Source organism: Mustela erminea, chromosome 10 (genome assembly GCF_009829155.1).
Source record: "Mustela erminea isolate mMusErm1 chromosome 10, mMusErm1.Pri, whole genome shotgun sequence".
NCBI classification, from domain to species: Eukaryota; Metazoa; Chordata; class Mammalia; order Carnivora; family Mustelidae; genus Mustela; species Mustela erminea.
Genome location: NC_045623.1, coordinates 74,442,968 through 74,465,815, shown reverse-complemented (window position 1 = coordinate 74,465,815; position 22,848 = coordinate 74,442,968). Strand labels below are relative to the sequence as shown.

Here is a 22,848-nt window from a genome sequence, read left to right as displayed (position 1 = left end):
GCTTTGGAATCAGGATGAATTACTGTCCCTCCTTTCACCCCTGTCCCCTTGCATTGTTGTCACTCAAAGAAATTAATCAGGCTTATTAAGCATGACCTCCCTTTTGTGAGCCCTGCTCTCAGTCTGCTGATCTGTACCTGTCTGCTGCTCTTCTAGCTTGATTCCAGAGGGGCCTCAGCCTGCCTCAGTCCTCTAGTGGGGGCAGGGACATGCGGCCAGTGACCACATCTTTTGTTGCTTGCAGAGACTGGCGCACTGGACTGGATCGGACAAAAGCAGGATCCTCTGCTGTAGCGAGCACAAGGCTCTTTGTTGCCATGGCTGTGGAAAAAATAGGAACAAAAAGGATAAATGTTGCGTCCAAATATGCTAATAATTAACACTTAGCACCATGGATATAAAAAGCACTTAATACTAAATTACTATGTTCGTAATAACTGTTCTTTATTCAGCCTTATTCTACATGGCATCATGGCTCGGTAGTTAAGTGTGCCTGAGCTGGAACCTGATTGTCTTGGTCCAAATCCTAGACCTGCTGTTTACCAGCTCTGTGACATTGGGCAGGTTACTCGATCTCCCCCTGTCTCAGTTTTACAGCTATAAAGCATAGACAGTGAAAGTCTGCAACTCATAGGGCTATATGAGTCCATGCTCTGCTGATAAAGCACTTAACATGGCACACCACATAATAAGCACTAAATAAATATCATATTTTTATATAGCAGATTTAGGGCTTTATCTATATTGGTTAACAAATTTAAACCTCAAACTTGTGACACAGACATTATTATGATTCCCACTTATCAGTTGAGAAAATCAAGAGTCAGATGGCTGCCTGGGTGGCTCAGTCTTCAGGTGTCTGCCCTCGGTTTGGGTCGTGATCCCAGGGTCCTGGGGTCGAGCCCCACATCGGGCTCCCTGCTTGGTGGGAGGCCTGCTTCTCCCTCTCCCACTACCTCTGCTTGTGTTCCCTCTCTAGCTGTATATCTCTCTGTCAAATAAATAAATAAAACCTTAAAAAAAAAAAAAGTGAGAGAGGTCGAGTAACTTTCCCAAGGTCACCCAACAAGAAAGTAGCAGAAACCAATTCTGTTTGACTCTAAAGCCATGTGCTTTCCACTGCACCAAGTTGCTATCTTCCATGAACTTCTGGCAAGAGGTCCCACATCAGTGTAATGCTAGATTGTTGGTGACTCTTTCACAAAATCCTCCTCCCTTTAGTGAAGTTGGAATATATGAAAATAAAGGACAGAAGGGTCCAGTGTAGAAGGCAGCTTTACTGAAGGTTTCCCTCCTCCCCAGCCCTTCTTTATCCCCTGTGTGTGAGGCCCAGTTCTCTGGTAGAAGTTGGAAGTCCAGCTAGGGAAGAGCAGAGAGCTCCGGGGAGGACTTTTTTAAGTTCCAGCTCTCTGATGAGTTGATAGGCAGACGGGAGCCACGGGCAGAACCTGGCCACAGGGCACCAACCCACACCAGGCCCAGGTCTGCAGACAGCTTTTGCACCCTAAAAGTCTTTGAACAGGGGCGCCTGGGTGGCTCAGTGGGTTAAAGCCTCTGCCTTTGGCTCAGGCCACGGTCCCAGGGTCCTGGGATTAAGCCCCGCATCGGGCTCTCTGCTTGGCAGGGAGCCTGCTTCCTCCTCTCTCTCTGCCTGCCTCTCTGCCTACTTGTGATCTCTCTCTCTGTCTGTCAAATAAACAAAATCTTAAAAAAAAATTGGGGGGCACCTGGGTGGCTCACTGGGTTAAAGCCTCTGCCTTCGGCTCAGGTCATGATCCCAGGGTCCTGGGATCAAATCCCTCATCGGGCTCTCTGCTTGGCAGGGAGCCTGCTTCCTCCTCTCTCTCTGCCTGCCTCTCTGCCTACTTGTGATCTTTGTCTGTCAAATAAATAAATAAAATCTTCAAAAAAAAAAAAAAGTCTTTGAACATCACCAAGAAAATGAAATGGCATTAACCCAAATCACTTTCTTGCCAGAGAACTTTACATTCTTAAAGGAATCCAAAGTCTTAGTATACCTCCTACAGAGTAGACATCTGGCAGCCAGACCAGTGAGTGCCCATCAAGGCTCTGATCATTGCCCAGTCCAGTCAGGCCTCTGCCCATACCTCTACACAACCGAAGTCAGTCCTCTGTTCATAATTCTACACAACCAACTCTCGTTGAGTATTCAGAAACAGCTCAATTGCTAAAGAACCACCTAGGCAAACATAAAACTCAGCCTTACAATACCTCTGGGAAAGAGAAGTGTCTGGCTATATTATTAATTGCAATCATTTACTAAGCCACATTGCTTTAGGCACGCGATCATTTACTAAGCCACGTGCTTTAGGCAAGTCACATTGCTTAGCATGACCCTTGTCACAAATTCCACTTAACCCTAACCCTCACTTGTCCCTCTAGTTCATGGCTAGCTCCTGATGGCTCCTCCCCTGTGCCTCTCCCATGTCCAGTTGTCCATTTGCAATCAAATAAGAACTGGCTGGTTTCATCCTGGACTCTAGGAAGCACGACCCTGGCTCCTCAGTGAGGATACAACTTGGTGTCAGGACAACAGCCTATGATGGGGCCTCCCTGGAAATCCCCAGGCTACAGGCTACGTTCATAGCTCAATCAAGATGGGAGAGCCACTTATCAGTGCACAGGTGAGCTGTCTATGCTTTGTGGACTTCCCACATGCCCTGATCACAGGCCTCTCTCAAAATCCCTTCTATCTACACCTGCCTCTTGCTTCCTACATACACACTCAGGACTCCTAAATGAAGATGGAGCAGGAGGGAAATGGACAGGCTGTAGATTCAGTGAAAATAGCAGGAGCTCTGTAGATGGAAGGACAAAGGTTTGAATTTCACCATTTTACTTAGCAGCTGTGTGACTTAGGCTGTTCACTTAACTTCTCTGAGTCTTACTTTCTCATCTCCAAAAAAGGGGAATTATCTTCTGTACTCTTGGGGTTTCTGTGAGGATTAGAAACAATATATATGTGTGTGTGTGTTATGCCCAGTGGCACTCAACCAATGTCAGACAGAGGTGGGTCTCTTCATACTCATTAAAATACATATACTTTCTGATCCCAGGACCAAAAGTTCATGCCCCAAGAATGGGTCCCTGCTCAGCAGAGATTCTGCTTCTCCCTATCCCCCTACCCTGCTCCAGCTCTCTCCCTCTCTGTGTCATGCTCGAGCTCTTTCCATCTAATAAATAAGTAAAAATTAAAAAAGTAAATAAAATAAAAGCATATATACTTTCTGTCCCTAAATTCTTACAACCACCAAGCTGCATGGTCAGCCCACCAGTGGTGTTGCTGTGATGAGCTGGTTGGGTTATAGCTAAGTTTTCCTGTTAGGCCTAGATCTTAGTCTCATGCAGACATGGAAGTTTGGGCCCCTGTGTCCATGGTTTGCCTGAGACTGTCCCAGTTTAAGGACTGAAATTTCCACATCCTTGAAGCACTGGATATTCAGTCTTGGGAAAACTGGGATGGCTGGTCACCCTATGAAGGCAACTGACCCAGAGCAGGTGGAGCAGCTGTCAGATCTAAGAGAAGAAGCTGGGCTTCCCTTAACCACTCCCAGCTGGATGGATGGGCCGGCCAGGTGGGCACTTACTCAGCCCCTCCTTCCTGGTGCCCAGCAAAGTCCCTGTTAAGCAGAGGTCGTGGGTGACATCTAGAGGCTATATTAAAAACTGCAGTCTGGTAATCACCCACCTGCCCTTGAGGCCTTAGTTTGTTCATTAATAAATATTGAGGCACTGGACATAAGTCTTAGGGGTCTTGGAAGACATCCTCAAGCAAGTTAAGCTGAGACCTACTGCTTGATAAAGTGTTAGCTGGGTCAAAGCAAGTGGGAAAGAAAGTATCTTGGGCAGGAGGGAACAGCAAAGACTGAAGATCTGAGTGGGAGGAAGCATGAAACTTTCAAGAAACTACAGTATGGGTGGCGGTTGGATGGTGACACCAAAAGCTGGAAAGATTGTCAGCGGCTGATCAGCTAGGAGAAATTCTTTTGGTCTTTTCCCTAAGTACAAGCAGAATTTAGTGAACGCTTTAAGCAGGATAATAACATAATCAGATCTACATTTTTCAAAGCTAACTCTGGCTACAAGGTGGGACTGGTTAGGACAGTAGTAAACCTAAAGCCAGACAGGCAATTAGTAGTGTCCGGGTGATGCAGAGACAGGGAGGCCCAGCATGTGGGTGGTACAGAGAGATGAAGAGGGAGGTGATGGCTTGAGAGACGTTATGGAAATAGAATGGGCAGGGACAGGGAGATTGACTGGAGGTGCGGGGTGAGAAACAGCAAGATTCAAAAATGTTTTAGGTTTCCGAATAGGACCACTGGAGGGCAGTGGGACAAGTGCTGAAATGGGAGCATGAGAAGAGGGACAATGTTGGGCATGTTGAATATGAGGTGACAGAGGGACATCCAAATCAAGGCGGCAAATAAGCAGTTGAATAAAGATTAGGAAGGGGGATGTCGATGTGGAGATTATCCAGCAAGGAGATGGTAACTGAAGCCCTGAGCAGCACCAACATTTACAAATAGGCAGAGGTAGAGGAGAGAGAATGCACCAAAGGAAAACCAAGTGAGTATGATGTTATAAAAGGGGGCAAGAGTATTCAGAAAGTAGACAGTGGTCAGCTGCAAAAAATATTCTGAGAGGCAGTGAGGTGAGATCTGAAGGTTGTCCACTGAACAACGTGAAAATCATTGCTGACCTTAAGTCCTTTTAAGGGGGAATAATGGACAGAAAGACAAATACTGCATGATTTCACTTATATGAAGCTCCTAGAGTAGTCAAAAGTAGACTAGGGCTTCCAGGGGTTGGCGGGAGGAGAGAGTAGAGAGGTCTTTAAGGAGGACAGAGTTTCAGCTGGGGAATAGGGCAAGAATCCCCTAGACGATGATGGAGATGGAGGTACTTAATACCACTGAACTTGCACTTACAAAATGCTAGCAAGATAAATCTTACTATGTTATGTGTATTTTGCCACACATGCATACACACACACAAGTCACCTTCTCTGTGAGGTCTTCCAGGCCACCCTTTGTAAAATGTCAAGCACTCCACAGACTCGGAGAGAAACGAAATCGGATGGAGGAGGGGCAGGGGCAGGGGCAGGGGCAGATGCCGGTGACCCGAGAGAAAGGAAAGAACCACCCGAGCCGCCTCCGCGAGAAGTGGGGAGCAAAGGGGCTGGGAGGAGCGGGTTAAGCTGAGGGCAAGGGTGACACCTAGAGGTTATGTTAAAGAGCAGCAGCTGACAATCGCCCACCTGGCCCTGGAGGGAAGGAGAGTGACGGGATGGGACCTGAGAGGCGCGAGTTCCGGAAAAGGACTTTCAGTTCAGGCTGGTAGAGGGGAGACGGGACGGGGTGAGGTCAGGCTTTGAGGGGAGAAGCGTGCACCTCCGCCAGCCCCCGGGCTGGAGCTGAGAGCTGCGGAAGGGACTTGGTTCTACAGGTTCAGGACGTGTATAGCACCTCCACAGCCGGCTCCCCACCCCTGCACCGCCGCTGACCTGGCCGCTGTGGAAGGCGGATGTGGCACGAGGCCTCCTGCAGCGCCATCGCCTCACCCCTCGGACCTACGTGCCCTCCAGCGCCCACCCTTAGCATCCATAGACCCAGCAGGAAGGCAGTCGCGGACAGGCACGGAGGACGCCATCACGCGGAAGTTGCCCCAGGGTCCTGACCGGGAGGAGATGGCGGTCTTACATTGGTCACAGCCCAGATGCCAGCAGGGCTGCAGGAATGGGAGTCTGGCTTGGCGAGGCGGGGGAGAGAACCAACATCAATGACCACCTCTACCCTTTCTGCCCCCTCGCCCCCCAAAATGACCTCTGGGTCAAGGTCAAGCACAGTGCTGTTGCAGGGCAATATGCCCTAACTAAGATCTCCCTTTCTTTAAGTCAGACCCTTCTTGGCCTTTAGAAATCTACCCTCTTCCTCAGGACCAGGTGGGAAGTGATGGGTTTAGGGGACCCGTTTCTGTGCCCTCTGTCGGTACATAGGGCCCTTGAGTGGAAACCCCTCTGGCTGGACCAAAGGCCTGGAGGCACTAGAGCTGCTCACCTGGGGCCTTGATCATGATAGCGTGGACAGAAGATAACCTATTCTGCCCCAACCCTCACAGAGCGCTATCCCCAGAGGCCCTAACCTCAGAATCCACACCAAAGCCAGGGCCTTCCTAGAGCCTTCCCAGTGCTCAAACCTGGGGGGGGGGGGCGGTCCAAATGTGGTTGTTATTCTGAGTCCTACTGCAGCCCCTCTCCTTGTGACATACAAACCCACTTTGTATGTCCTGATCCCACATAGCTGGGCTTCAGCGCATAGGCTAAATCCTGGACCCCTTGCCAGGCTGCAGAATATACTATCTTATTTAATCACAACAACCCTATGAAGTAGGTACTATTATTATTCCCATTTTTACAGAGGAGAAAATCAAGTCTCAGAGAAGATAAGCAACTTGCTCCAAGTCATACAGCTACTAAATATTGGAGGTAGTTTTCAAACCCGGGTCTATCCAGCTTTTGGAACCCATGTTCTCCAATTTATTAGTCTGCAGAGTAGCACCAAGTGTATTTTACCATTGCTGATCAGCTTCTTGGTACTGCCTACCTGACTGCAAGACTAAACACGCAGCCAGACCTCTTTTTCTCAGCCCTGTGCCTCCATCACAACCTTCTTCCTCTTGCCAATGAACTTGACAATGACGTAATACTGAATGGTATCATATCTGCTCCCTGACAAAGGAATCTCCTTTGCAATGCCTGGAACCATAGCATCTATCCCAAATGTCTCCCCAGTCTTATGCTCTTGCTCCTCTGAGGGTTTGGCTCGCATTCCTGACCTTTTTGCTTATGCCATTTACCCCTGAAGTGCCCTTCCCAAACCCTCCAAGAGCCACCCGCTGAAGTCTCAGAAGACTCCTATTATCTACTCAATTCTACTCAATCCAGTGATCTCACACAATTCTGGGTCTCAAGCCCAGAAAAGCCTATAGAAAGCTTCTCTGGCCCAATACCCAGTCAGGAAGCTACAAGAAGGGCTTGAGTTCTAGTCCTTTAGGGTCAGGAGGGAGAGAAAGGACACTAATGCAGCTGTTTCTTTCAGGTCCTGTGCCACCAGTTTTTTTCTCCAAATCTTGCTTGGGTCAGGGTCAAAAGATTGTTGAGAGAGAAGTGGGGTTGAAGAAAGAGGCGCAGTTGAGAGACTAACAGAGAGAAAGAGATTTGAGGAGCCATACAAATGACCTAGCTTCCTATAACATCAGTTTCTCTGGACCAATTTGGGGAGGGAAAGAAAATCTGTAAAAAAATATTTTGATATTTTTAAAGTTTTAAAGGAACATTACGCGTCAAAGGCAAAATTCTCTAGAATTTTTAAGCTAAAACTTGACACTGGTAAATTCCTTGCTTGGGGCAGGGGCGGGGGTAAGCGGTTAGGAATTCTGGCTCCTCCCCCAGCTAGGATTGGTTTCCTTTGCTCTTAAGTTTAGGGGAGGAGAGAAAGCCCGGCCGCTGGCACCAAGTGAAGGCAGCTATTGTGGTCTCCGGGGCTGTGGGAGAAGGGAGGCTCGGTGCCCGAGGGCATGGCCCATAAACAGGCTCTGGGAAAGGGCAGTCCTGCGTCCCCGCTGTACCCTTGGCGACACGGTCTGCGTGGGAGGAGGAGAGTGTGAGCCGCGGTCCCTGGCGCCGCCCCATCCCTCCGGCTGCACCCCAGCTCTGGCTCCACGTGGTTTTCACCACTGGCCCCGCAGACCGCGTGGTCCCAACGCTGCCCCGCGAGCCCCAAAGGGGTGAGTCTGTGACTTCCTCAGAAAAGAGCGAGGAATGCGCTCTGAAGGCAAAACTGGACTCCACTAGCTTCTGACGACAAACCTGGGACGGAGAGTCCGGGAGTCTTGAAAAGCCAGGTGAGCGGCCTTACTAGGGGGAAGGACAAGCCAGGGTCATCACCCGGACCGCCATGGCCGTGCACGCCCGTCGTCTGTGCCACATTGCCTTCCACGTGCCCGCGGGGCAGCCCCTGACCCAGGATCTGCAGCGTCTCTTCGGTTTCCAGCCCCTGGCCGTGCGGGAGGCAGAAGGCTGGCGGCAGTTGGCCCTGCGCAGCGGCGACGCGGTCTTTTTGGTGAACGAGGGCGCAGGGCTGGGGGAGCCGCTGTACGGCCTGGACCCACGTCATGCTGTGCCCAGTGCCACCAACCTGTGTTTCGACGTGGCGGACGCGGGCGCCGCCGCCCGGGCGTTGGTCGCGCAGGGCTGCAGCGTGCCGGTGCCCCCGGTTAGCGTGAGGGATACGCAGGGCACAGCCACCTACGCTGTGGTCCGCTCGCCTGCCGGCAACCTCAGCCTGACACTCCTGGAGCGTGCGGGCGTCCGAGGGCCTTTCCTCCCAGGATTCCAGCCCGTATCCTCTGCAGCCAGCCCGGGCTGGGTCAGCCACGTGGACCACCTGACCCTGGCCTGCATCCCTGGCAGCTCCCCCACACTGATGCGCTGGTTCCACGACTGCCTAGATTTTCGCCACCTGCCACTGAGTCCAGGTGAGGACCCCAAGACAGGCCTCGAGGTGACAGCAGGAGCTGGGAGAGGGGGACTGAAGCTCACGGCCCTGCAGACCCCACCAGGCAGTGCTGTCCCCACTCTCGTGCTGGCTGAGACCCTACCAGGGGCTTCTAGTGGACAGGACCAGGTGGAGCAGTTCCTGACCCGGCACAGGGGACCAGGACTGCAGCACGTGGGGCTCTACACGCCGAACATTGTAGAAGCCACTGAGCGGGTAGCAGCAGCTGGGGGCCAGCTGCTGGCTCCTCCTGAGGCATACTACCAGCAGCCAGGCAAGGAAAGGCAGATCCTAGCTGCTGGGCATGAGCCTAGCCTGCTGGCCCGACAGGGGATCCTGCTGGATGGCGATGAAGGCAAGTTTCTGCTTCAGGTCTTCACCAAGTCTCTCTTTCCAGAGGACACCTTCTTCCTGGAGCTGATTCAGAGGCAGGGGGCCACAGGCTTTGGCCAGGGCAACATCCGGGCCCTATGGCAGTCGGTGCAGGAGCAAGCCACCAGGGAATGGGAAACCTGAGGAAGGTTGCGGCTGGTTTCAGCCTCCTATACTGGAGCACAGGGCCAGCTGAACTGAGAAACACCTGCAGAGGCTTGGGGTGAAGGGCTTTGTCTCCAGGGGCCAGGTACAGCCACCATGTCTTCGGTACCTACCAGAACTTGAAGCTCTCACTGGGGTCCAAAGAGGTGGGATTTTTTTTTTTTTAAAACCATGAAATGTTCTTACGTAGTCTATAACTAACATAAAGAATGATAAAGGAATTATAGTAGGAAATAGAACTTACCGATATTTTTGAACCATCTTTGTGACCTTCTCTGATCCCATTTCTCTCCACCATAGCCCCCAATTTTATGATTATTAACCCTTGATTCGCTGTATTGTTTCACTACATATGAAACAATACAGAAATAAATTTAGTGTTTAAGGTAGGAATTTAAGACAGAACAAATCCTCCCGGTTCCCTTCTCCCTAGGGAGCAGCCTCTGTGGGTGGGGAGGCCTTGGGCAGGGGGCCCACTGCAGCTGCTTTCTTCCTCTCTCCTGGGGGCTGGGGGAGGACGATCACTCGGGACAGAACACTCACCTCCATTTGCCCCGGGCTGGCTGGGAGTGCGGGACTTCACCACTTTCCGGGCCCCTCTGAGGAGAAGAATGAGTGGGCTAGGGAGGAGGTGGAAAGTCTCCAAAAGGACTATAAAAATAAGTACTTTATTTAAAAAAAAAAAAAAAAAGCTAAAAACGGATTCTCAGGAAGTGGGGGCTTGCAGAGGCGTCACTGGGCCGTACTGTTGAGGTGGGGTGCATCCGTGGGGAGGTGAGGCCGGAAGAAATTATCCAGGACTTGCTGGCCCGGGCCGGGCCTTTTCCGGCTGGATGGAGTAGACTCTGGGGACCGTTTGGAACCCTGTGCAGAAGTCAAAGGAAGGAGCCACTCGGGGGGCAGCAGAGTGTCCTCTCCTGCCCCCCCCTCTACGGCACTGATACAGCTCAGGTTCCTGTCTGAACGCGGTAAAGCTTCCAGCTGGTCTCCATTATCTACACCTTCGGTCAACTCTAAATGGCAGCCCAAGGTACTCTCCCTAAGATACAAATGGACTTCTCTCTCCACCAAAAATGCTTTCGTGGCCTGGTGCCCCTGGCCCTGACTGGCCTGCGCAGGCCCTGCCCATCAAATGTGTCCCTGCGCGCAGCACTCCGAGTTACACCAGCTTTGCTCACACTTTGCTTGTAGCAACATTCTTGCTGCAGACTCCCCTTCCAGACCTGGAGATAATGATTCATTTCTTAAAACCAGATTACCAGCTGCTGCTTCTAAGCAGCCTTTCCTGATCTTTGCCTCCCAGACAGAATGGAAAACTCTCATAAACCACAAAACCTAGTACAAGCATTTTTCACACACCTGTGACCCTATTGTCTCCATCATTTGTTCTTATTCTCCACCCCGGATTCCAAGCTCTAAGGTCTCCAGGGAAGAACTATTACTTGGCTGCCCACAGCGAAGTCTGGAGGGGATAATGTTCACCCAAGCACGTGTCATTTAGCTCACTGAAAACCCGTGGGTTCAGGGCTGGGGAAAGATGGCTGGGGGAGGGCCAACGAGACTCACCTTGCGGGTGCCTGGCTGTTGGCCCTCATACACACGGAACACCTAGCCAAGGAGAGACGGGGAGAGCGCAGGGCTGGCGTCTTAACCCCAAAGAGCCAAACCCCTGTAGTCTCTCAACTTCATGCCCCCCACAACACACCTGTTTAAAATAGCTTTTGTGTTTCCCTGTTTACATGGTAATAGGTTCACAAAGAACATACAGGAAACACAAAAAAGTACAAGGAAGACAACACAAGTAGTGCCTTTTTCATAGCGGTGGAGACAGCAGCAGTGTGAAACTCCTCGCGGGTCAGCCAGCGAGCGCCAGGTGGCGTGACGGTCACTGGGGTGTGCCCGTCCAGGGCCAGACTGTATACTTGATATGTCAGCTTGATGTGAGAGAAGGTGTGGACCACCTGGAGGGAGAACCAAGGGGCTGAAACAGGCCCATGAATGTGCCCACAGAAGCCAAGACCCCTGCCCCTCGCTTGGGTCCCTCACCTGCCCCAGGTGCTGGAGGTGGGTGGCTGGGAGGGGCCCAGCCCAGCGCTGCAGCTCCCCCAGCAGGGCCTCGCGCTCACATGGCCCGGAGGGCTCTGCAGTCACACAGGGGAACTCCCACAGTCCTGCCAGCAAACCTGAGAGAAAGGGCAGCCAGGTGTGGCCAGGCGTTAGCTGTCAACGCCTCCGTGTCCCCCTTGGTGCTCCTGCCACCACCCTGGGCTCCGAGGATCTAGCTACCTGAGCTGGGCCTCTGCACCAGCAGAATTCGAGGACCTCCACGGGCCCTGGGCTGCTCCAGAACACAGACGGCAGAGCACTCCTCCCTGGGGGGCCTGCGGCTGGCTTTTCTGGGGAAGTTGGTCACTCCCAGGGTCTGGTCCCAGGGCTCCATGGGAGGCGCACACAGCTGGCACTGCCCCGTGCTGGGGGCTGGGAAGAGAGAGCCTCAAGTGCTGCTAGGCCCTGAGAGCAGGCCAGGGCCCAGCTCTGCAGAGTCTTATTCGGGGTGTAGGACAAACTGGAATGAGGCTTCCACAAGCAGGTCCCCAACGCTGCAGTAAAGGGCTGGGGCTGGCACTCACCGCACTCCTCCACGTCGGGGCTCCCTGGCAGGTTCTGCAGGGCCAAGCGCTGTTCCCGCTCCACCTAAGGGGCATGAGGCAGATGTCATGCAGCAGGGGCTGCCCTCTAGGGCCCCTGCCTGCCCCTTCCCCAAATGGCTCACCCTCCAGTGTGCACGGCACAGGCTCTGCACTGGGCACTGGCTGCAGCGTGGGTGCTGCGGGGTGCACACTGTGGCCCCCAGCTCCATGGCCGCTTGGTTTGAGTCCCCGGGCCGGGCAGGGTCTACCAGCTGCTGGGCTAAGCTCCTACAAGGGAACGTGGCTGTGAGCCAGAGACACTTTAGAGACACCCTTCCCGGTCTCCCCATGACCCCGAGATCCTACCAGAGATGCTGGGAGACGAGGGTGCTGCTGGGATCCGCACCAATGGCTCGGACTCGGCACAGGACCCGTACGACATTCCCGTCTACCACACCGGCTGCCTGGCACAAAGGAATCTGGGAGTTAGCCTGTTCTGGGAGGAAGAAGGGTGGGCACGCACCAGGCCGGGGTGGGCTGGGGACTCACCTGTCCAAAGGCAATGGAGGCAATGGCTCCAGCTGTGTACCGCCCCACGCCAGGCAGGAACTGCTGCAGGGTCTCTGCTGTACGTGGCACGTGGCCGCCTAGCTCCTCTACCACCTGATTGTGAGGACCGGGGAGGCTCTAGGTTATGAAACACCTGAGGCCCTGGGCCTCACCCCTTTACCTGTCACCCCCTGTCACTCCCTCACCTTCCGGGCTCCCTCCTGCAGCCGCCGGGCTCGAGAATAGTAGCCCAGGCCCGCCCAGAGCTGGTTGACCTCCTTTGGGTGAGAGCAGAGAGATCAGTGGTCAGTCCTCACTTGTCCCCACTCCCCCCACCCCAGGATGACTCTTACCTCCAAGGAAGCACTGGCCAGGTCCTGCAGCGTTGGCCACTTCTATAGCTCGAAGGCAAACAAAAAGGAGCAAGCTCAAAGTCAAGGGAAGTGGAGGAAACCTTCTTCACCCCTACCCCAAAGGCTGGGCTCTCTCTGGGGTCTGGCTCATGACCCTCCCCTTCCTTCCCTGGAGTCACCTGCATCCATCGGGTATAATAGTCGATCACCGTGGCAACCTGGGTCTGCTGCAGCATGACCTCTGAGACCCACACTGGGGGAGAGGGGTTGGCATGAGGGCGTGGCCGACCTGCCCTGTTCCCAGCACACAGCCCCTAGACCCCAGACCAGTAGGCATCCAGGCAAAGCAGCCCAGGTCCCAAGACATGCACTCACCAGCATATGCCCGCCTGTCCAGGTCCACCTCCCCCTCCGCCTGCCAAAGCAGTCCCAGGGAAGGAGTCAGTATGGAGACCGCTGGGCATCCACCTCCCACCCTGCTCTCCCTGTCCCTCGCCTGCTTACCCGCCTTCTCCAGGGTAGGTCCCGCTTCTCTCGGTCGTACCAGCTCAGTAGCTTCTCCCGAAAGACTGTGACCTCAGCTGTGTCTCTGAAGAGATGGTACGGGGAGAAGGCCTGCAACACCACGTCCTTCTGCCGCCTGGCCAAGTCTGCTGGGACCACAGGAAACTCAGGTATCATCCCTGCCTAGGCCGTGCACCAGGTACCCAGGGCACTGCAGCCCGGATGCTCCCACTTAGGGTGTCCCCTACCCCCAACCCCTTGCTTAAGCTTTGGATCTGAAATCAGATCAGAATTCTCTAGCTGTATGTAACCTGAGCCAGATTGCCAGCCTTAATTTTCCCAGGGTGGTACCACCACCTTCTTTGACTCTGGGTCACAATGAACACCCAACAGTTTCAGCCAAGCATAATGTATACGTGTGCAGGGCTTTCCCATTTACAAGACATTTTCGGGCTCATAAGCTCAACTGATCCCATGAAAGCCACAAGAGGAAGGAAATGCACAGACAACCACTCCATTTCACTGGTAAGAAAGCAGCCGTTCAGGGCAATCATCCCAAAGTGACACAGCAAAGTCAGAAGAGACCTTAATTAGTCCCGTAAGGTCCTCACACATAACTGTGCTCCTTTCCCAGCCCGAATCTCCCTCCTTTTCATGACCAATGAATCCAGCACCTTTGTCTTTGACTAGGACTGAGCTCCTCACCATTTGGGGTAGAAGGCTTGACCCGACTGCTGCTAAGGACACACTTCTTTTTTCCCTCCTGGTGGGATGCCTGTTTCCTGTGATGACTCCTCACAGCTGTTCGTGGCTTCTTCATGATGGCCTAGAAGAGAAAGGCCCAAAGTGGTCAGTCACAACGAGGCTGAATCTTGGGGCCCCACAATGGGTATAACAGCCACCTCCCTCTCTGCAACCCTCATGATAGAGTGTCTAGCTTTCCTCACTCTCCAGATGCTCATGGGTTCGCTCTTGGCAGGCTGTGGCACTGAGGGATGACCAGCAGGGCTGAGTTTCTGCAAGTGACTTCAGAGAGACCAACATAAGCGAAATCTTGGAGACACGCAAAAGAGACCAGGGCTGGGCTGGGCAGGATACACCTGTGTATCCCGGATGCTCACTGTGACTCTATGTGTGGACAGGGGCTCAGGAGGTGTGTCTAGAAGCACGCAGTGGGCAGAAGTTTATCTGGTAGAGATGCAGCACATGAAACAGACTTGAGCCATCATGTAGTCCGAACCTCCTTTCTACAGAAAGGAGAAACCAAGGATCAGAGATGGGAAAAGATTGGCCTGAGAGCAGATGGCAAGTTGGGGTGGTGGCAGTGGTGGTGGGAGCGGATGTGCTATTTTTATTCCTAATCTTTTCTTAATGTAGTAAACCAAAGCTGGCTGCCCGCTGGTAATGAGAAATGCATCTGGTTGATCTTCATCACTCCCTTACTGTTCTTTTGGTTAGTAAGGGCTTACCGTGTGCCAGACCCAATGCCAAGTTAAGCGATTTCCCCCTCCATCTCCAGACAACGTCATTAGGTATATGCTTGTATCATCTCCACTGCAGTTATGAGGAAACTGAGGCTTCTGGAGATGAACCAACCTGTGCACCCAAACCCAGAAGGTCTGCCTCCCGAGACTGCACTCCTGTGCTGTGCTCCACCAGTCCCCGCTGAGCCCCTGCTTCAGACTCTTAAAACCTCGCTTCATCACCTCATTTTCATCAAGAGCTTCCTTCTTCCTTCAGAGAAAAGTGAATGCACAAGCTTCCTGTCCTCTGCACTTACCTGCATTCTCCCGCTCCCTCTCCTCCGGATATGAAACAGTGGTCTCTCCCAAACGCACTGAGCTCAAGGTCCTGCTCCTTTATCACTTTTACAAAACCCACTCTCCTTCCTTTCCAAGCCAACCTATGGTCACCAAACTCATTAACTACATAATTCATCCTACAATCTATTTTCCAAAGAGTAAAGCCGTCTTTTAAGACACGATCATCTCATTTTCTTACTTAAAACCTTCAATGGCTTCCTACTAATTCACTGAGTAAATATTTATGTAGTGCCTATGTGCTACGCAGTTTTAAGTACTTGGAAACTTCAGTAAATAAAACACCAAAGGTTCCTCTCGTTATGGAGCTTATATTCTAATGCAGGGAGGGGGGGACCAATAATAATTAAATTATATAGGATGTTAACTGATAAATACTAACACAAAGAGAAGATGTAGAGTAGGCGAAGGGGATAAGGAGTGGTGATGGTGGAATGTTGCGATTTTATTTTTTTTTAAAGATTTAATTTATATATTTATTTGACAGAGAGAGTGAGAAAGCACAAGCAAGGGGAGCAGCAAGAGGGAGAGGGAGAAGCAGGCTTCCCACTGAGCAGAGAGCCTGGTGTGATTGGGGAGGTGGGGTATCAATCCCAGAACCCTGGGATCATGATGTCGGCCAAAGGCACACGTTTTACGACTGAGCCATCCAGGTGCCCCCTGGAATGTTGCAATTTTAAAGCACATGGTCAAGGTGGGACTTATTAAAGTGATATTTGACCAGTGATTTCAGGCAACTGAAGGAATTCGCCAAAGGCATCCTACAAAGGAGCTAGTGCAATGGCCCTAAGGAAGATGTCTGGTGTGTTTGTAGAATACTAAGGAAGCCAGTGTGGTTAAAATGGACCCAGGAAGGATGAGCAGTAGAGGAGGTCAAAGAAGTAAAGAAGGTAGGGGGCACAGGATCTCTAAGTACCTTGTAAGCAATGAGGACTTTGGCTCTCACACCCATTGCTCTGAGAACCCAATCCTCTTAACATAGTCTTGTAGGCTCCAAAGATCCCCACCTGCCTCATCCCCTCACTCACTATGCTCCAGCCATATTTGTCTTAAGAGTTGCTTCAATCCCCCACATATCTGTCCGCCTTGACATCTCACCCAATCCTTTTTCTCTCTTTGGACAGCTCTTACCCTGTTCTTCACCTAACAGTTCCTTACTCTTTCAGGTCTTTCCCCCTCCCCCCCTTTTTTAAAGATTTTATTTAATTATTTGACAGAGAGAGAGAACAAAGGAGGAGGAGCAGCAGAGGAAAAAAGCAGGCTCCCCACTGAGCGGGGAGCCCGATAAGGGGCTCCATCCCAGGACCCTGGCTGGGATCCTCACCTGAGCCAAAGGCAGATGCTTAACTGACTGAGCCACCCAGTCACCCCATTCTTTCAGGTCTTGACTTAAATGTCCAAATCAGCCCCCTTCCCCTAGTCTCACAATCTTATGTAATTCTTCATTTTTTCCCTCTTATACTAATTGTAATTTTTTTTTTAAGATTTGATTTATTTATTTGTCAGAGATAGTGAGCACAGGCAGACAGAGTGGCAGGCAGAGGCAGAGGGAGAAGCAGGCTCCCTGCTAAGCAAAGAGCCCGATGCGGGACTCGATCCCAGGACGCTGGGATCATGACCTGAGCAGAAGGTAGCTGCTTAACCAACTGAGCCACCCAGGCGTCCCTACTAATTGTAATTTCACATTTATTTATGTTTCATTGATCAGTACCCGCTTACCTGACTTGACTACAAAACTCTATGAGCAAAGACCGAGTCTCTTTTGTTGACTATTGAGTTCCCAGTGCTGAGCACAGTGCCAGGTAAGTTGTATACAACAAGCACTGTTAAGTTAATTAACCGGATGAAATATAGTAAGAGGTTTCTTTCTTTAGAATGGGAGAAATCCAAACGATACTAACTAATGATGAAAAAGACTCAGTGGAGAAAGGTTGAAGATGAACCAGAAACAGTAAATAAAGGGCGGGCTGAGACTCCTTGATGGGAACCAGAGCCCGGGAGACAGAACCGGCCTCTGGTAAGGGCTCACGGTATCCGGATTCAAGTGCAATCACCCTGGAGGTCAACTGTACCTCCTGTCCGGATTATTGCAAAGGCTTCCCTGCCAGTCGGTGGCTCTAACCCCTCTGGCAGCCTCGTCTCGAGTCCCCCTACCCGCCTTCTCACTTCTGGAAGTGAGGTCTCCATTCTGCTTGTGAATTTACCTATTACCATTAGATCCTTTCTCCCTACACTGCCCTGTCTGAGCCTAACTCCTGGGCGCGCTTCAGACTGGCCCGGACAGCCTCCCAGCCGCTGGGGACTGCCATCCCCACCCCGGGGCCGCGTGGATGAAGACCGCATAAAGCCGCCGCCGGCGTTCCCGCCCGGAGAACGCAGAGAACGCATTACCTCCCGTTCAGTCTCCCGCGCCCGGCTTCCGACGCGCTCCGGGGGCGTGGCTCCGACCCCGTGGCGCCAGCCAATAGGTCCCCGCGCGCGCCGGGCCGCCCCCATCCGCGCCAGACCCGGGAGGTGTGAACGGAAGTCCGACCCGTCGGCGACACGGAGGGCGAGGCCCCGCCCCGTCCCCCACCGCCAGAGCCGCGCGGAGAGCAAGCAGGCGGGAGCTCCGCGTACCCACCAACTACTCAGGCGAGGGCGCGCGGTGTCATGGCCGCCGACAGTGGCGAGGGCGCAGCCTCAGCCCCAGCGTCCCCTGACGGTGAGTGGCTTCCGGGGGCTTCCCGCTTTAAAACCCTGTGCGCACCGGAGAGGGGAAGGCCTCGGGCTCTCGGCTGTAGAAACTAACGTTCAGAGGACCAGCTCTTCCTTCTGAGCCAGCCACGAGGAGACTACAAATCCCGGCGGGCAGCGCGGTTCGGGCTGCGAGAGCCTGGCGCGTTGAGAGCAGTTGGGGCGGGTAGGGGCGTGTCGGGAGGTGTAGTCTAGAGTCCTGGTTCTGTTGCGTGGCGCGGGTCCGAAGAAAGTGGAATGTATTGGGAGCTTGGCTTTGAGAAATTATTTATGAGGCTCTGGAGGGTACTAGTTACCGTTGCTTGTGGCTCCTGGGGCCCCGTGGGAACAGTACTATGGAGCTTTGGGAGGTATTAAAGGAGTCGCATTCCTCAAGCCCTGAGAAGGATTTCCTGCGGGATGTGGGAAGAAGGAACCTCACAGATCGTTTATCCAGCGTTCCACTTCTAAAGATTGTGGTGCTGTGGGGAGAAGCAGTTTTCCCAAAGTCTGACGTAAACCACCGAAGACGCCGGCATTTTCCCCCCAAATTCAGAGCACTGCTCACCCCTAGGCCTGTGTGTAGAGCACATGTGATACAAAGGCTTGGAGGACAGAGGTGCCATTTCTTGCCCTAATGGAAACTGCCCACCAACGTTCCACCCCGAGCCATGGCCTACACCTTGGTACCCGTTGCTCCGGGCCCCTGCCCCAGCATTACCATCCTCGCTCTCTCCTTAGCCTCAGGCGGTGTCAGCAAAAGCACAAAATCTGAGGAGAAGCTAGCAGTCCAGGTGCCCGTGGTGGATGTGCAGAGTGACAACTTCAAGGAGATGTGGCCATCCCTCCTGCTGGCCATAAAGACCGCAAGCTTCGTGGCTGTGGACACGGTAAGGGCAGGGGAATGGGGAGGGCAGGTAGCTGTGCAAGGGCTGGTGCTGGGAACCTGACACAAGACTCTCCCTTTACACACTCCCAGGAACTGAGTGGGCTTGGGGACAGGAAGAGTTTGCTGAACCAGTAAGTATAAGCCCTGATCTTAGTGCCAGCCTTGGCAGGAGGGGCAGACTTCATCCCTGGAGTAGAAGTCACAGTCCTGGGTGGTTTGAGGGCTAACTTCAGCCACAGCCACCCCCTAAACCCAACCCCAAGGTGCATCGAGGAACGTTACAAGTCCGTGTGTCATGCAGCCAGGACCCGTTCTGTTCTCTCCCTGGGCCTTGCCTGCTTCAAGCAGCAGCCAGACAAGGTATGGACTGATCTTCCCATCCCTGCTCTGTGGCCGCGGGGAAGAGGGTTGAGATCCCGGAGAACATCAGGTGTTCGGTATTTCTATCCCAAATCCTAATGTAGCAGATCCTTTCTCTCTCAGGGTGAACACTCCTACCTGGCTCAGGTGTTCAATCTGACCCTGCTGTGCATGGAAGAGTATGTGATAGAGCCAAAGTCTGTGCAGTTCTTGGTACAGCATGGCTTCAACTTCAACCGACAGTATGCTCAGGGTATCCCGTACCACAAAGGCAATGACAAGGTAGGTCTCCAACCTTGACACTGCCCCTTCTGTGATTTCATTTCTTCCTAACTGGTCTGGGTACAGGGAGAGGATCTGCTTCTTAGGGAGTATGGGAAATCACTAGGGATAAGGCTAGGGAAACAAGCCTGATCCACAATAGACTAGCGTAGGGAGCGAGAACTTTCCAGATAGGGGGCCAGGGATAAATGTTGTGCAAAAGAGGCTCCGTACAGGACTGTCCTTCCCTATGATCCCTTTCTTTCCACCTAGGGCGATGAGAGTCAGAGCCAGTCAGTGAGGACACTGTTCCTGGAGCTAATCCGGGCCCGCCGGCCCCTGGTGCTACACAATGGTCTCATAGACTTGGTGTTCCTGTACCAGAACTTCTATGCACACCTGCCCGAGAGCTTGGGAACCTTCACTGCTGACCTGTGTGAAATGTTTCCAGCCGGCATTTATGACACCAAATATGCTGCTGAGTTTCATGCGCGCTTCGTGGCCTCCTACCTAGAATATGTTTTCCGGAAATGGTGAGGAACTGGTTCAGGTTTAGGGGTGGGGCCTGGTATAAGCCTGACTATTTCATTCATTTAAGGTATTTATTGAGTGCCTGCCATGTGCCAGGCACAGTATTTGGTGCTGAGTATTCAGCAGTAAGCAAAACTGACAAAAACCCTATTCTCTTGGAGTTTATATGCTAGTAGGCCAATACCTTCTTATGCTGTTTCAGTGAGCGGGAAAATGGGAAGCAGCAGGCAGCTGGCAGCCCACATCTGACCCTGGAGTTCTGCAACTATCCTTCCAGCATGAGGGCCCATATCGACTACCGCTGCTGCATGCCCCCTGCAACCCATCGCCCTCATTCCACCAGCGTCTGTGACAACTTTTCGGTGAGAGCACCCACCCATTTCTTGGGGGAGGGGAGGTTCTGATGCCTAGAACGCCTCTCTAAGCCTTTTCCTACTTCTAGGCCTATGGTTGGTGCCCCCTGGGACCACAGTGTCCTCGGTCTCATGATATTGATCTTATCATTGACACCGATGAGGCTGTGGTAGAGGACAAGCGGCGACGGCGGCGACGTAGGGAGAAACGGCGGAGGGCTTTGTTGGGCCTGCCTGGGAAACAGACCTCTGAGGAAACTGAGGATTGTCCTCCGGTGAAGCAGGTCTGTGGCGATGGCCTCAAGGCTGAAGAAATGGAGCAAGAGGTAGCTGAGGATGAGACTAGGACCCAGCCTGGCTTGGAGCAAGGTCACAAAAATGACTTGGAGCTGGACCTTAAAACAGCAGGGCCAGAAACAGCTGATACAGCTGCCCCAGAAGCACCAGGGAGTCAAGCCGGTCCTCACCCAGTGCCTGGGAATGGACTGCATCGGGCTGGTTTTGATGCCTTTATGACAGGTTACGTGATGGCCTATGTGGCAGTGAGCCAAGGACCCCAGCTCTGTAGCTCTGGACCCTGGCTACCTGAATGCCACAACAAGGTATACCTGAGTGGCAAAGCTGTACCCCTCACAGTGGCCAAGAGCCAGTTCTCCCGATCCTCCAAAGCCCACAACCAGAAGATGAAGCTGGCTTGGGGCAGCAGCTGACCCAACTTTCGCCTAGCACTCAAGGCCCAGGAAGAGAACTGAGAGTGGAACAGAGGAGTCTGGGTTCCTCTAACCTGTAAATGTTCTACTCCCACCTTCTACAGAGCTGGGGGTTTGGGGCTGGTCCTGGCCTGGACCACCTCCTTTACTCTAGAGGGTAAGGAACAAGGGTACAAGTAAAGAGGCTGACCAGCACCTGTAACACAGACTTTATTTATTTTTAAATCTGAAAGTGTCTTGGGAAAAAGTATTACCAAAAAATCAACAGAAACAAGTTATGAAAATATTTGACCAGCTTCATCTTTGGTTATTTCTTATTGCGGCTCTGTAAGGACAGACTGTTCCCGTGGCTCCAGCCAGAGCAGGAAGGGAAGAAAATCCGCCTGTGCATAAGCCATTTAACCACCTGGGTGTATCACATGTTGACAAATACATAGAGCAGGCCCTGAGGCCTACAAAATCAGCCCCACTCCCAACCACAAGGTTGAAAGTTTCTGGGGCAGAACATTAAGATTCCTTCATAAATATGAAAATAGATTAATCAACTGGAAAAGATCTTTGAATAGGTTAGCTAAGAGCCATGACCACCACGCTGCCTCACCCTCCCCTTGCATAGAAATGTAGTGATGTGGTCTGACCATGCAGTAAGTGCAAACAGCAATTATTCAAGTGTCTTAGACGTCCTGGCAAGAAGCTCCCCGTTCTTCAAGTCTGAGAAATAGCCATGCCTTTTATGGCTTCCTGGTTAGCTCCAGGTTCCATCCAGTAGCTTATATGACAGACCTGGGGTGGGAGAAGAACCTGGGGTATTAGCTGCCTGCCAGCTCAAACCAGAACTAAGAGTCCTCTGGTCCTGTCTGGGGAAGTGCAGTGGGAGTTGGGTGGGAGCCAGAGCTCCTTGCTGGATTTCAGAAGCTTTGTATCAGCTGTTGGCCCTGCCTGGGAAGGCCTTTCACTGTTGCCTCCCCTCTCATACACAGCCATTGGGCACTTGGAGCCCCCAGATTGAGCCTGGCCTGGCCTGCTTGCTCTGTAGGCTGCAGGGAAGAGTTGAGGCTGTGCACCAAGGGGGCCCTGTGGCTTCAAATGAAGGTCCACCCCCAAGGTGAGCTGGGGACTAACCCCTCTCACCCATCCTGTTTTCCCTGGGTTTTCAGGCCTATGCCTGAGACAGAGAAGGGGACTGGAGCCAAGCCTCTTGGCCTTTCTTCTTCTACCTCCATTTCCTCAGAAGCACCTGCAAGGCATGAACTGGCCCCCTGGGGCCTGGGCCCCAAACCATTTTCCTCCTGGGGACTGGAGCAGTCCATGGCTTCGTGGGCTGGAGCAGCTTGGAGGGCGGAGGCTCGGAATGGCGGGATCTCTCTCACTCTGTACTTGAGACTACTGAGGCGTGGTGGGGGCCCATCAGATAGTGATTCTTCTCGGCCAACAAATGGACAGGACTCTCGATGCAAGAACTCTGGTGAACCAGGCAAAGAACGCCACCGGCGAGCAGGTGGGGCCAGGGGGTCCTGCCAGTCAGCCGCAGGCAGAGTTCCGGGCCCTGGTGCATCCAGGTCAAATACCAGGGAGATAACAGATTTGCTGGGCAGGTCAAAGAACTTGACCTTGCCACCCTTGAGGTCCTGGCGTGCACTGAAAGGGTTGATTTTGGGGGTGCGGGCAGCACCATCTCGTGGCTGGTAGTATGGGTCCAAGACATTCACTGTACGTGGGGGCTTACGGGAGAAAATGTCTGATTGGCTTCGAGACAACCAGATAGTACGTCTTGGGCGTGGGGACTTGGGAGGGATCTTGTCATCCAGTGTGCTCAGTCGCTTCACCCCAGGTCCTTTTTCCAAGAGTCCTGAAAAACAATGAGTCAAAACAGGCTTACTCACATTAGTCATAACAAACAGAAGTGGCACCTTGTGCCACAAAGCATTTAACCAATGAGAAAACTCAAGAGAGGCCATATGCCGAGTCCTATTTCTTAGAGTCCAGTACTTTTTCCATCATCCCCTGTCCCTCTGCCTTTTTTCTGGATGTGAGATCCTATAATCAGCCCTAGAGAAGAA

The 22,848-nt window shown here is 52.6% G+C and overlaps 4 protein-coding genes across 11 annotated transcripts in view; 2 read left to right on the top strand and 2 right to left on the bottom strand.

Moving 5' to 3' along the window:
- Positions 1-236: 236 nt before the first annotated feature.
- On the bottom strand, positions 237-17,678 carry MUTYH (mutY DNA glycosylase). 7 transcript variants are annotated; one of them, XR_004289821.1, is made up of 19 exons: positions 17,361-17,430; positions 14,271-14,396; positions 14,097-14,175; positions 13,855-13,975; positions 13,150-13,298; positions 13,021-13,060; positions 12,825-12,898; positions 12,646-12,687; positions 12,499-12,570; positions 12,293-12,406; positions 12,110-12,207; positions 11,887-12,031; positions 11,744-11,807; positions 11,400-11,591; positions 11,160-11,296; positions 10,922-11,074; positions 10,680-10,721; positions 9,657-9,977; positions 238-321 (listed from the first exon to the last, which is right to left on the bottom strand). XR_004289821.1 is itself a non-coding variant. In XM_032361155.1 (16 exons), the coding sequence occupies exons 1-16, from the start codon at positions 17,463-17,465 to the stop codon at positions 9,846-9,848; spliced, it is 1,677 nt and encodes a 558-aa protein (XP_032217046.1). In that variant the 5' UTR covers positions 17,466-17,484; the 3' UTR covers positions 9,761-9,845. The 7 variants fall into 7 exon arrangements, 1 of the variants encoding a protein (XP_032217046.1); XR_004289820.1 differs by having other exon boundaries at positions 237-321; positions 14,092-14,396; XR_004289823.1 differs by lacking the exon at positions 17,361-17,430 and having other exon boundaries at positions 237-321; positions 14,092-14,175; positions 14,271-14,280.
- Positions 7,795-9,370, top strand: HPDL (4-hydroxyphenylpyruvate dioxygenase like). The gene has a single exon (XM_032361157.1). The coding sequence runs from the start codon at positions 7,977-7,979 to the stop codon at positions 9,090-9,092; it is 1,116 nt and encodes a 371-aa protein (XP_032217048.1). The 5' UTR covers positions 7,795-7,976; the 3' UTR covers positions 9,093-9,370.
- TOE1 (target of EGR1, exonuclease) lies at positions 17,589-21,073 on the top strand. The gene is made up of 9 exons (XM_032361156.1): positions 17,589-17,673; positions 18,426-18,574; positions 18,664-18,704; positions 18,837-18,933; positions 19,057-19,215; positions 19,468-19,727; positions 19,928-20,087; positions 20,168-20,837; positions 20,882-21,073. The coding sequence occupies exons 1-8, from the start codon at positions 17,622-17,624 to the stop codon at positions 20,786-20,788; spliced, it is 1,539 nt and encodes a 512-aa protein (XP_032217047.1). The 5' UTR covers positions 17,589-17,621; the 3' UTR covers positions 20,789-20,837; positions 20,882-21,073.
- The window catches only part of TESK2 (testis associated actin remodelling kinase 2), a 128,281-nt gene continuing 126,418 nt past the window's right edge, over positions 20,986-22,848 (bottom strand). For both annotated transcript variants that reach the window (XM_032361153.1, XM_032361154.1), the window contains one exon: positions 20,986-22,637. In XM_032361153.1, coding sequence (XP_032217044.1) covers positions 21,916-22,637 — 722 coding nt within the window. In that variant the 3' untranslated portion in view covers positions 20,986-21,915. The remainder of the gene's footprint in view (positions 22,638-22,848) is intronic.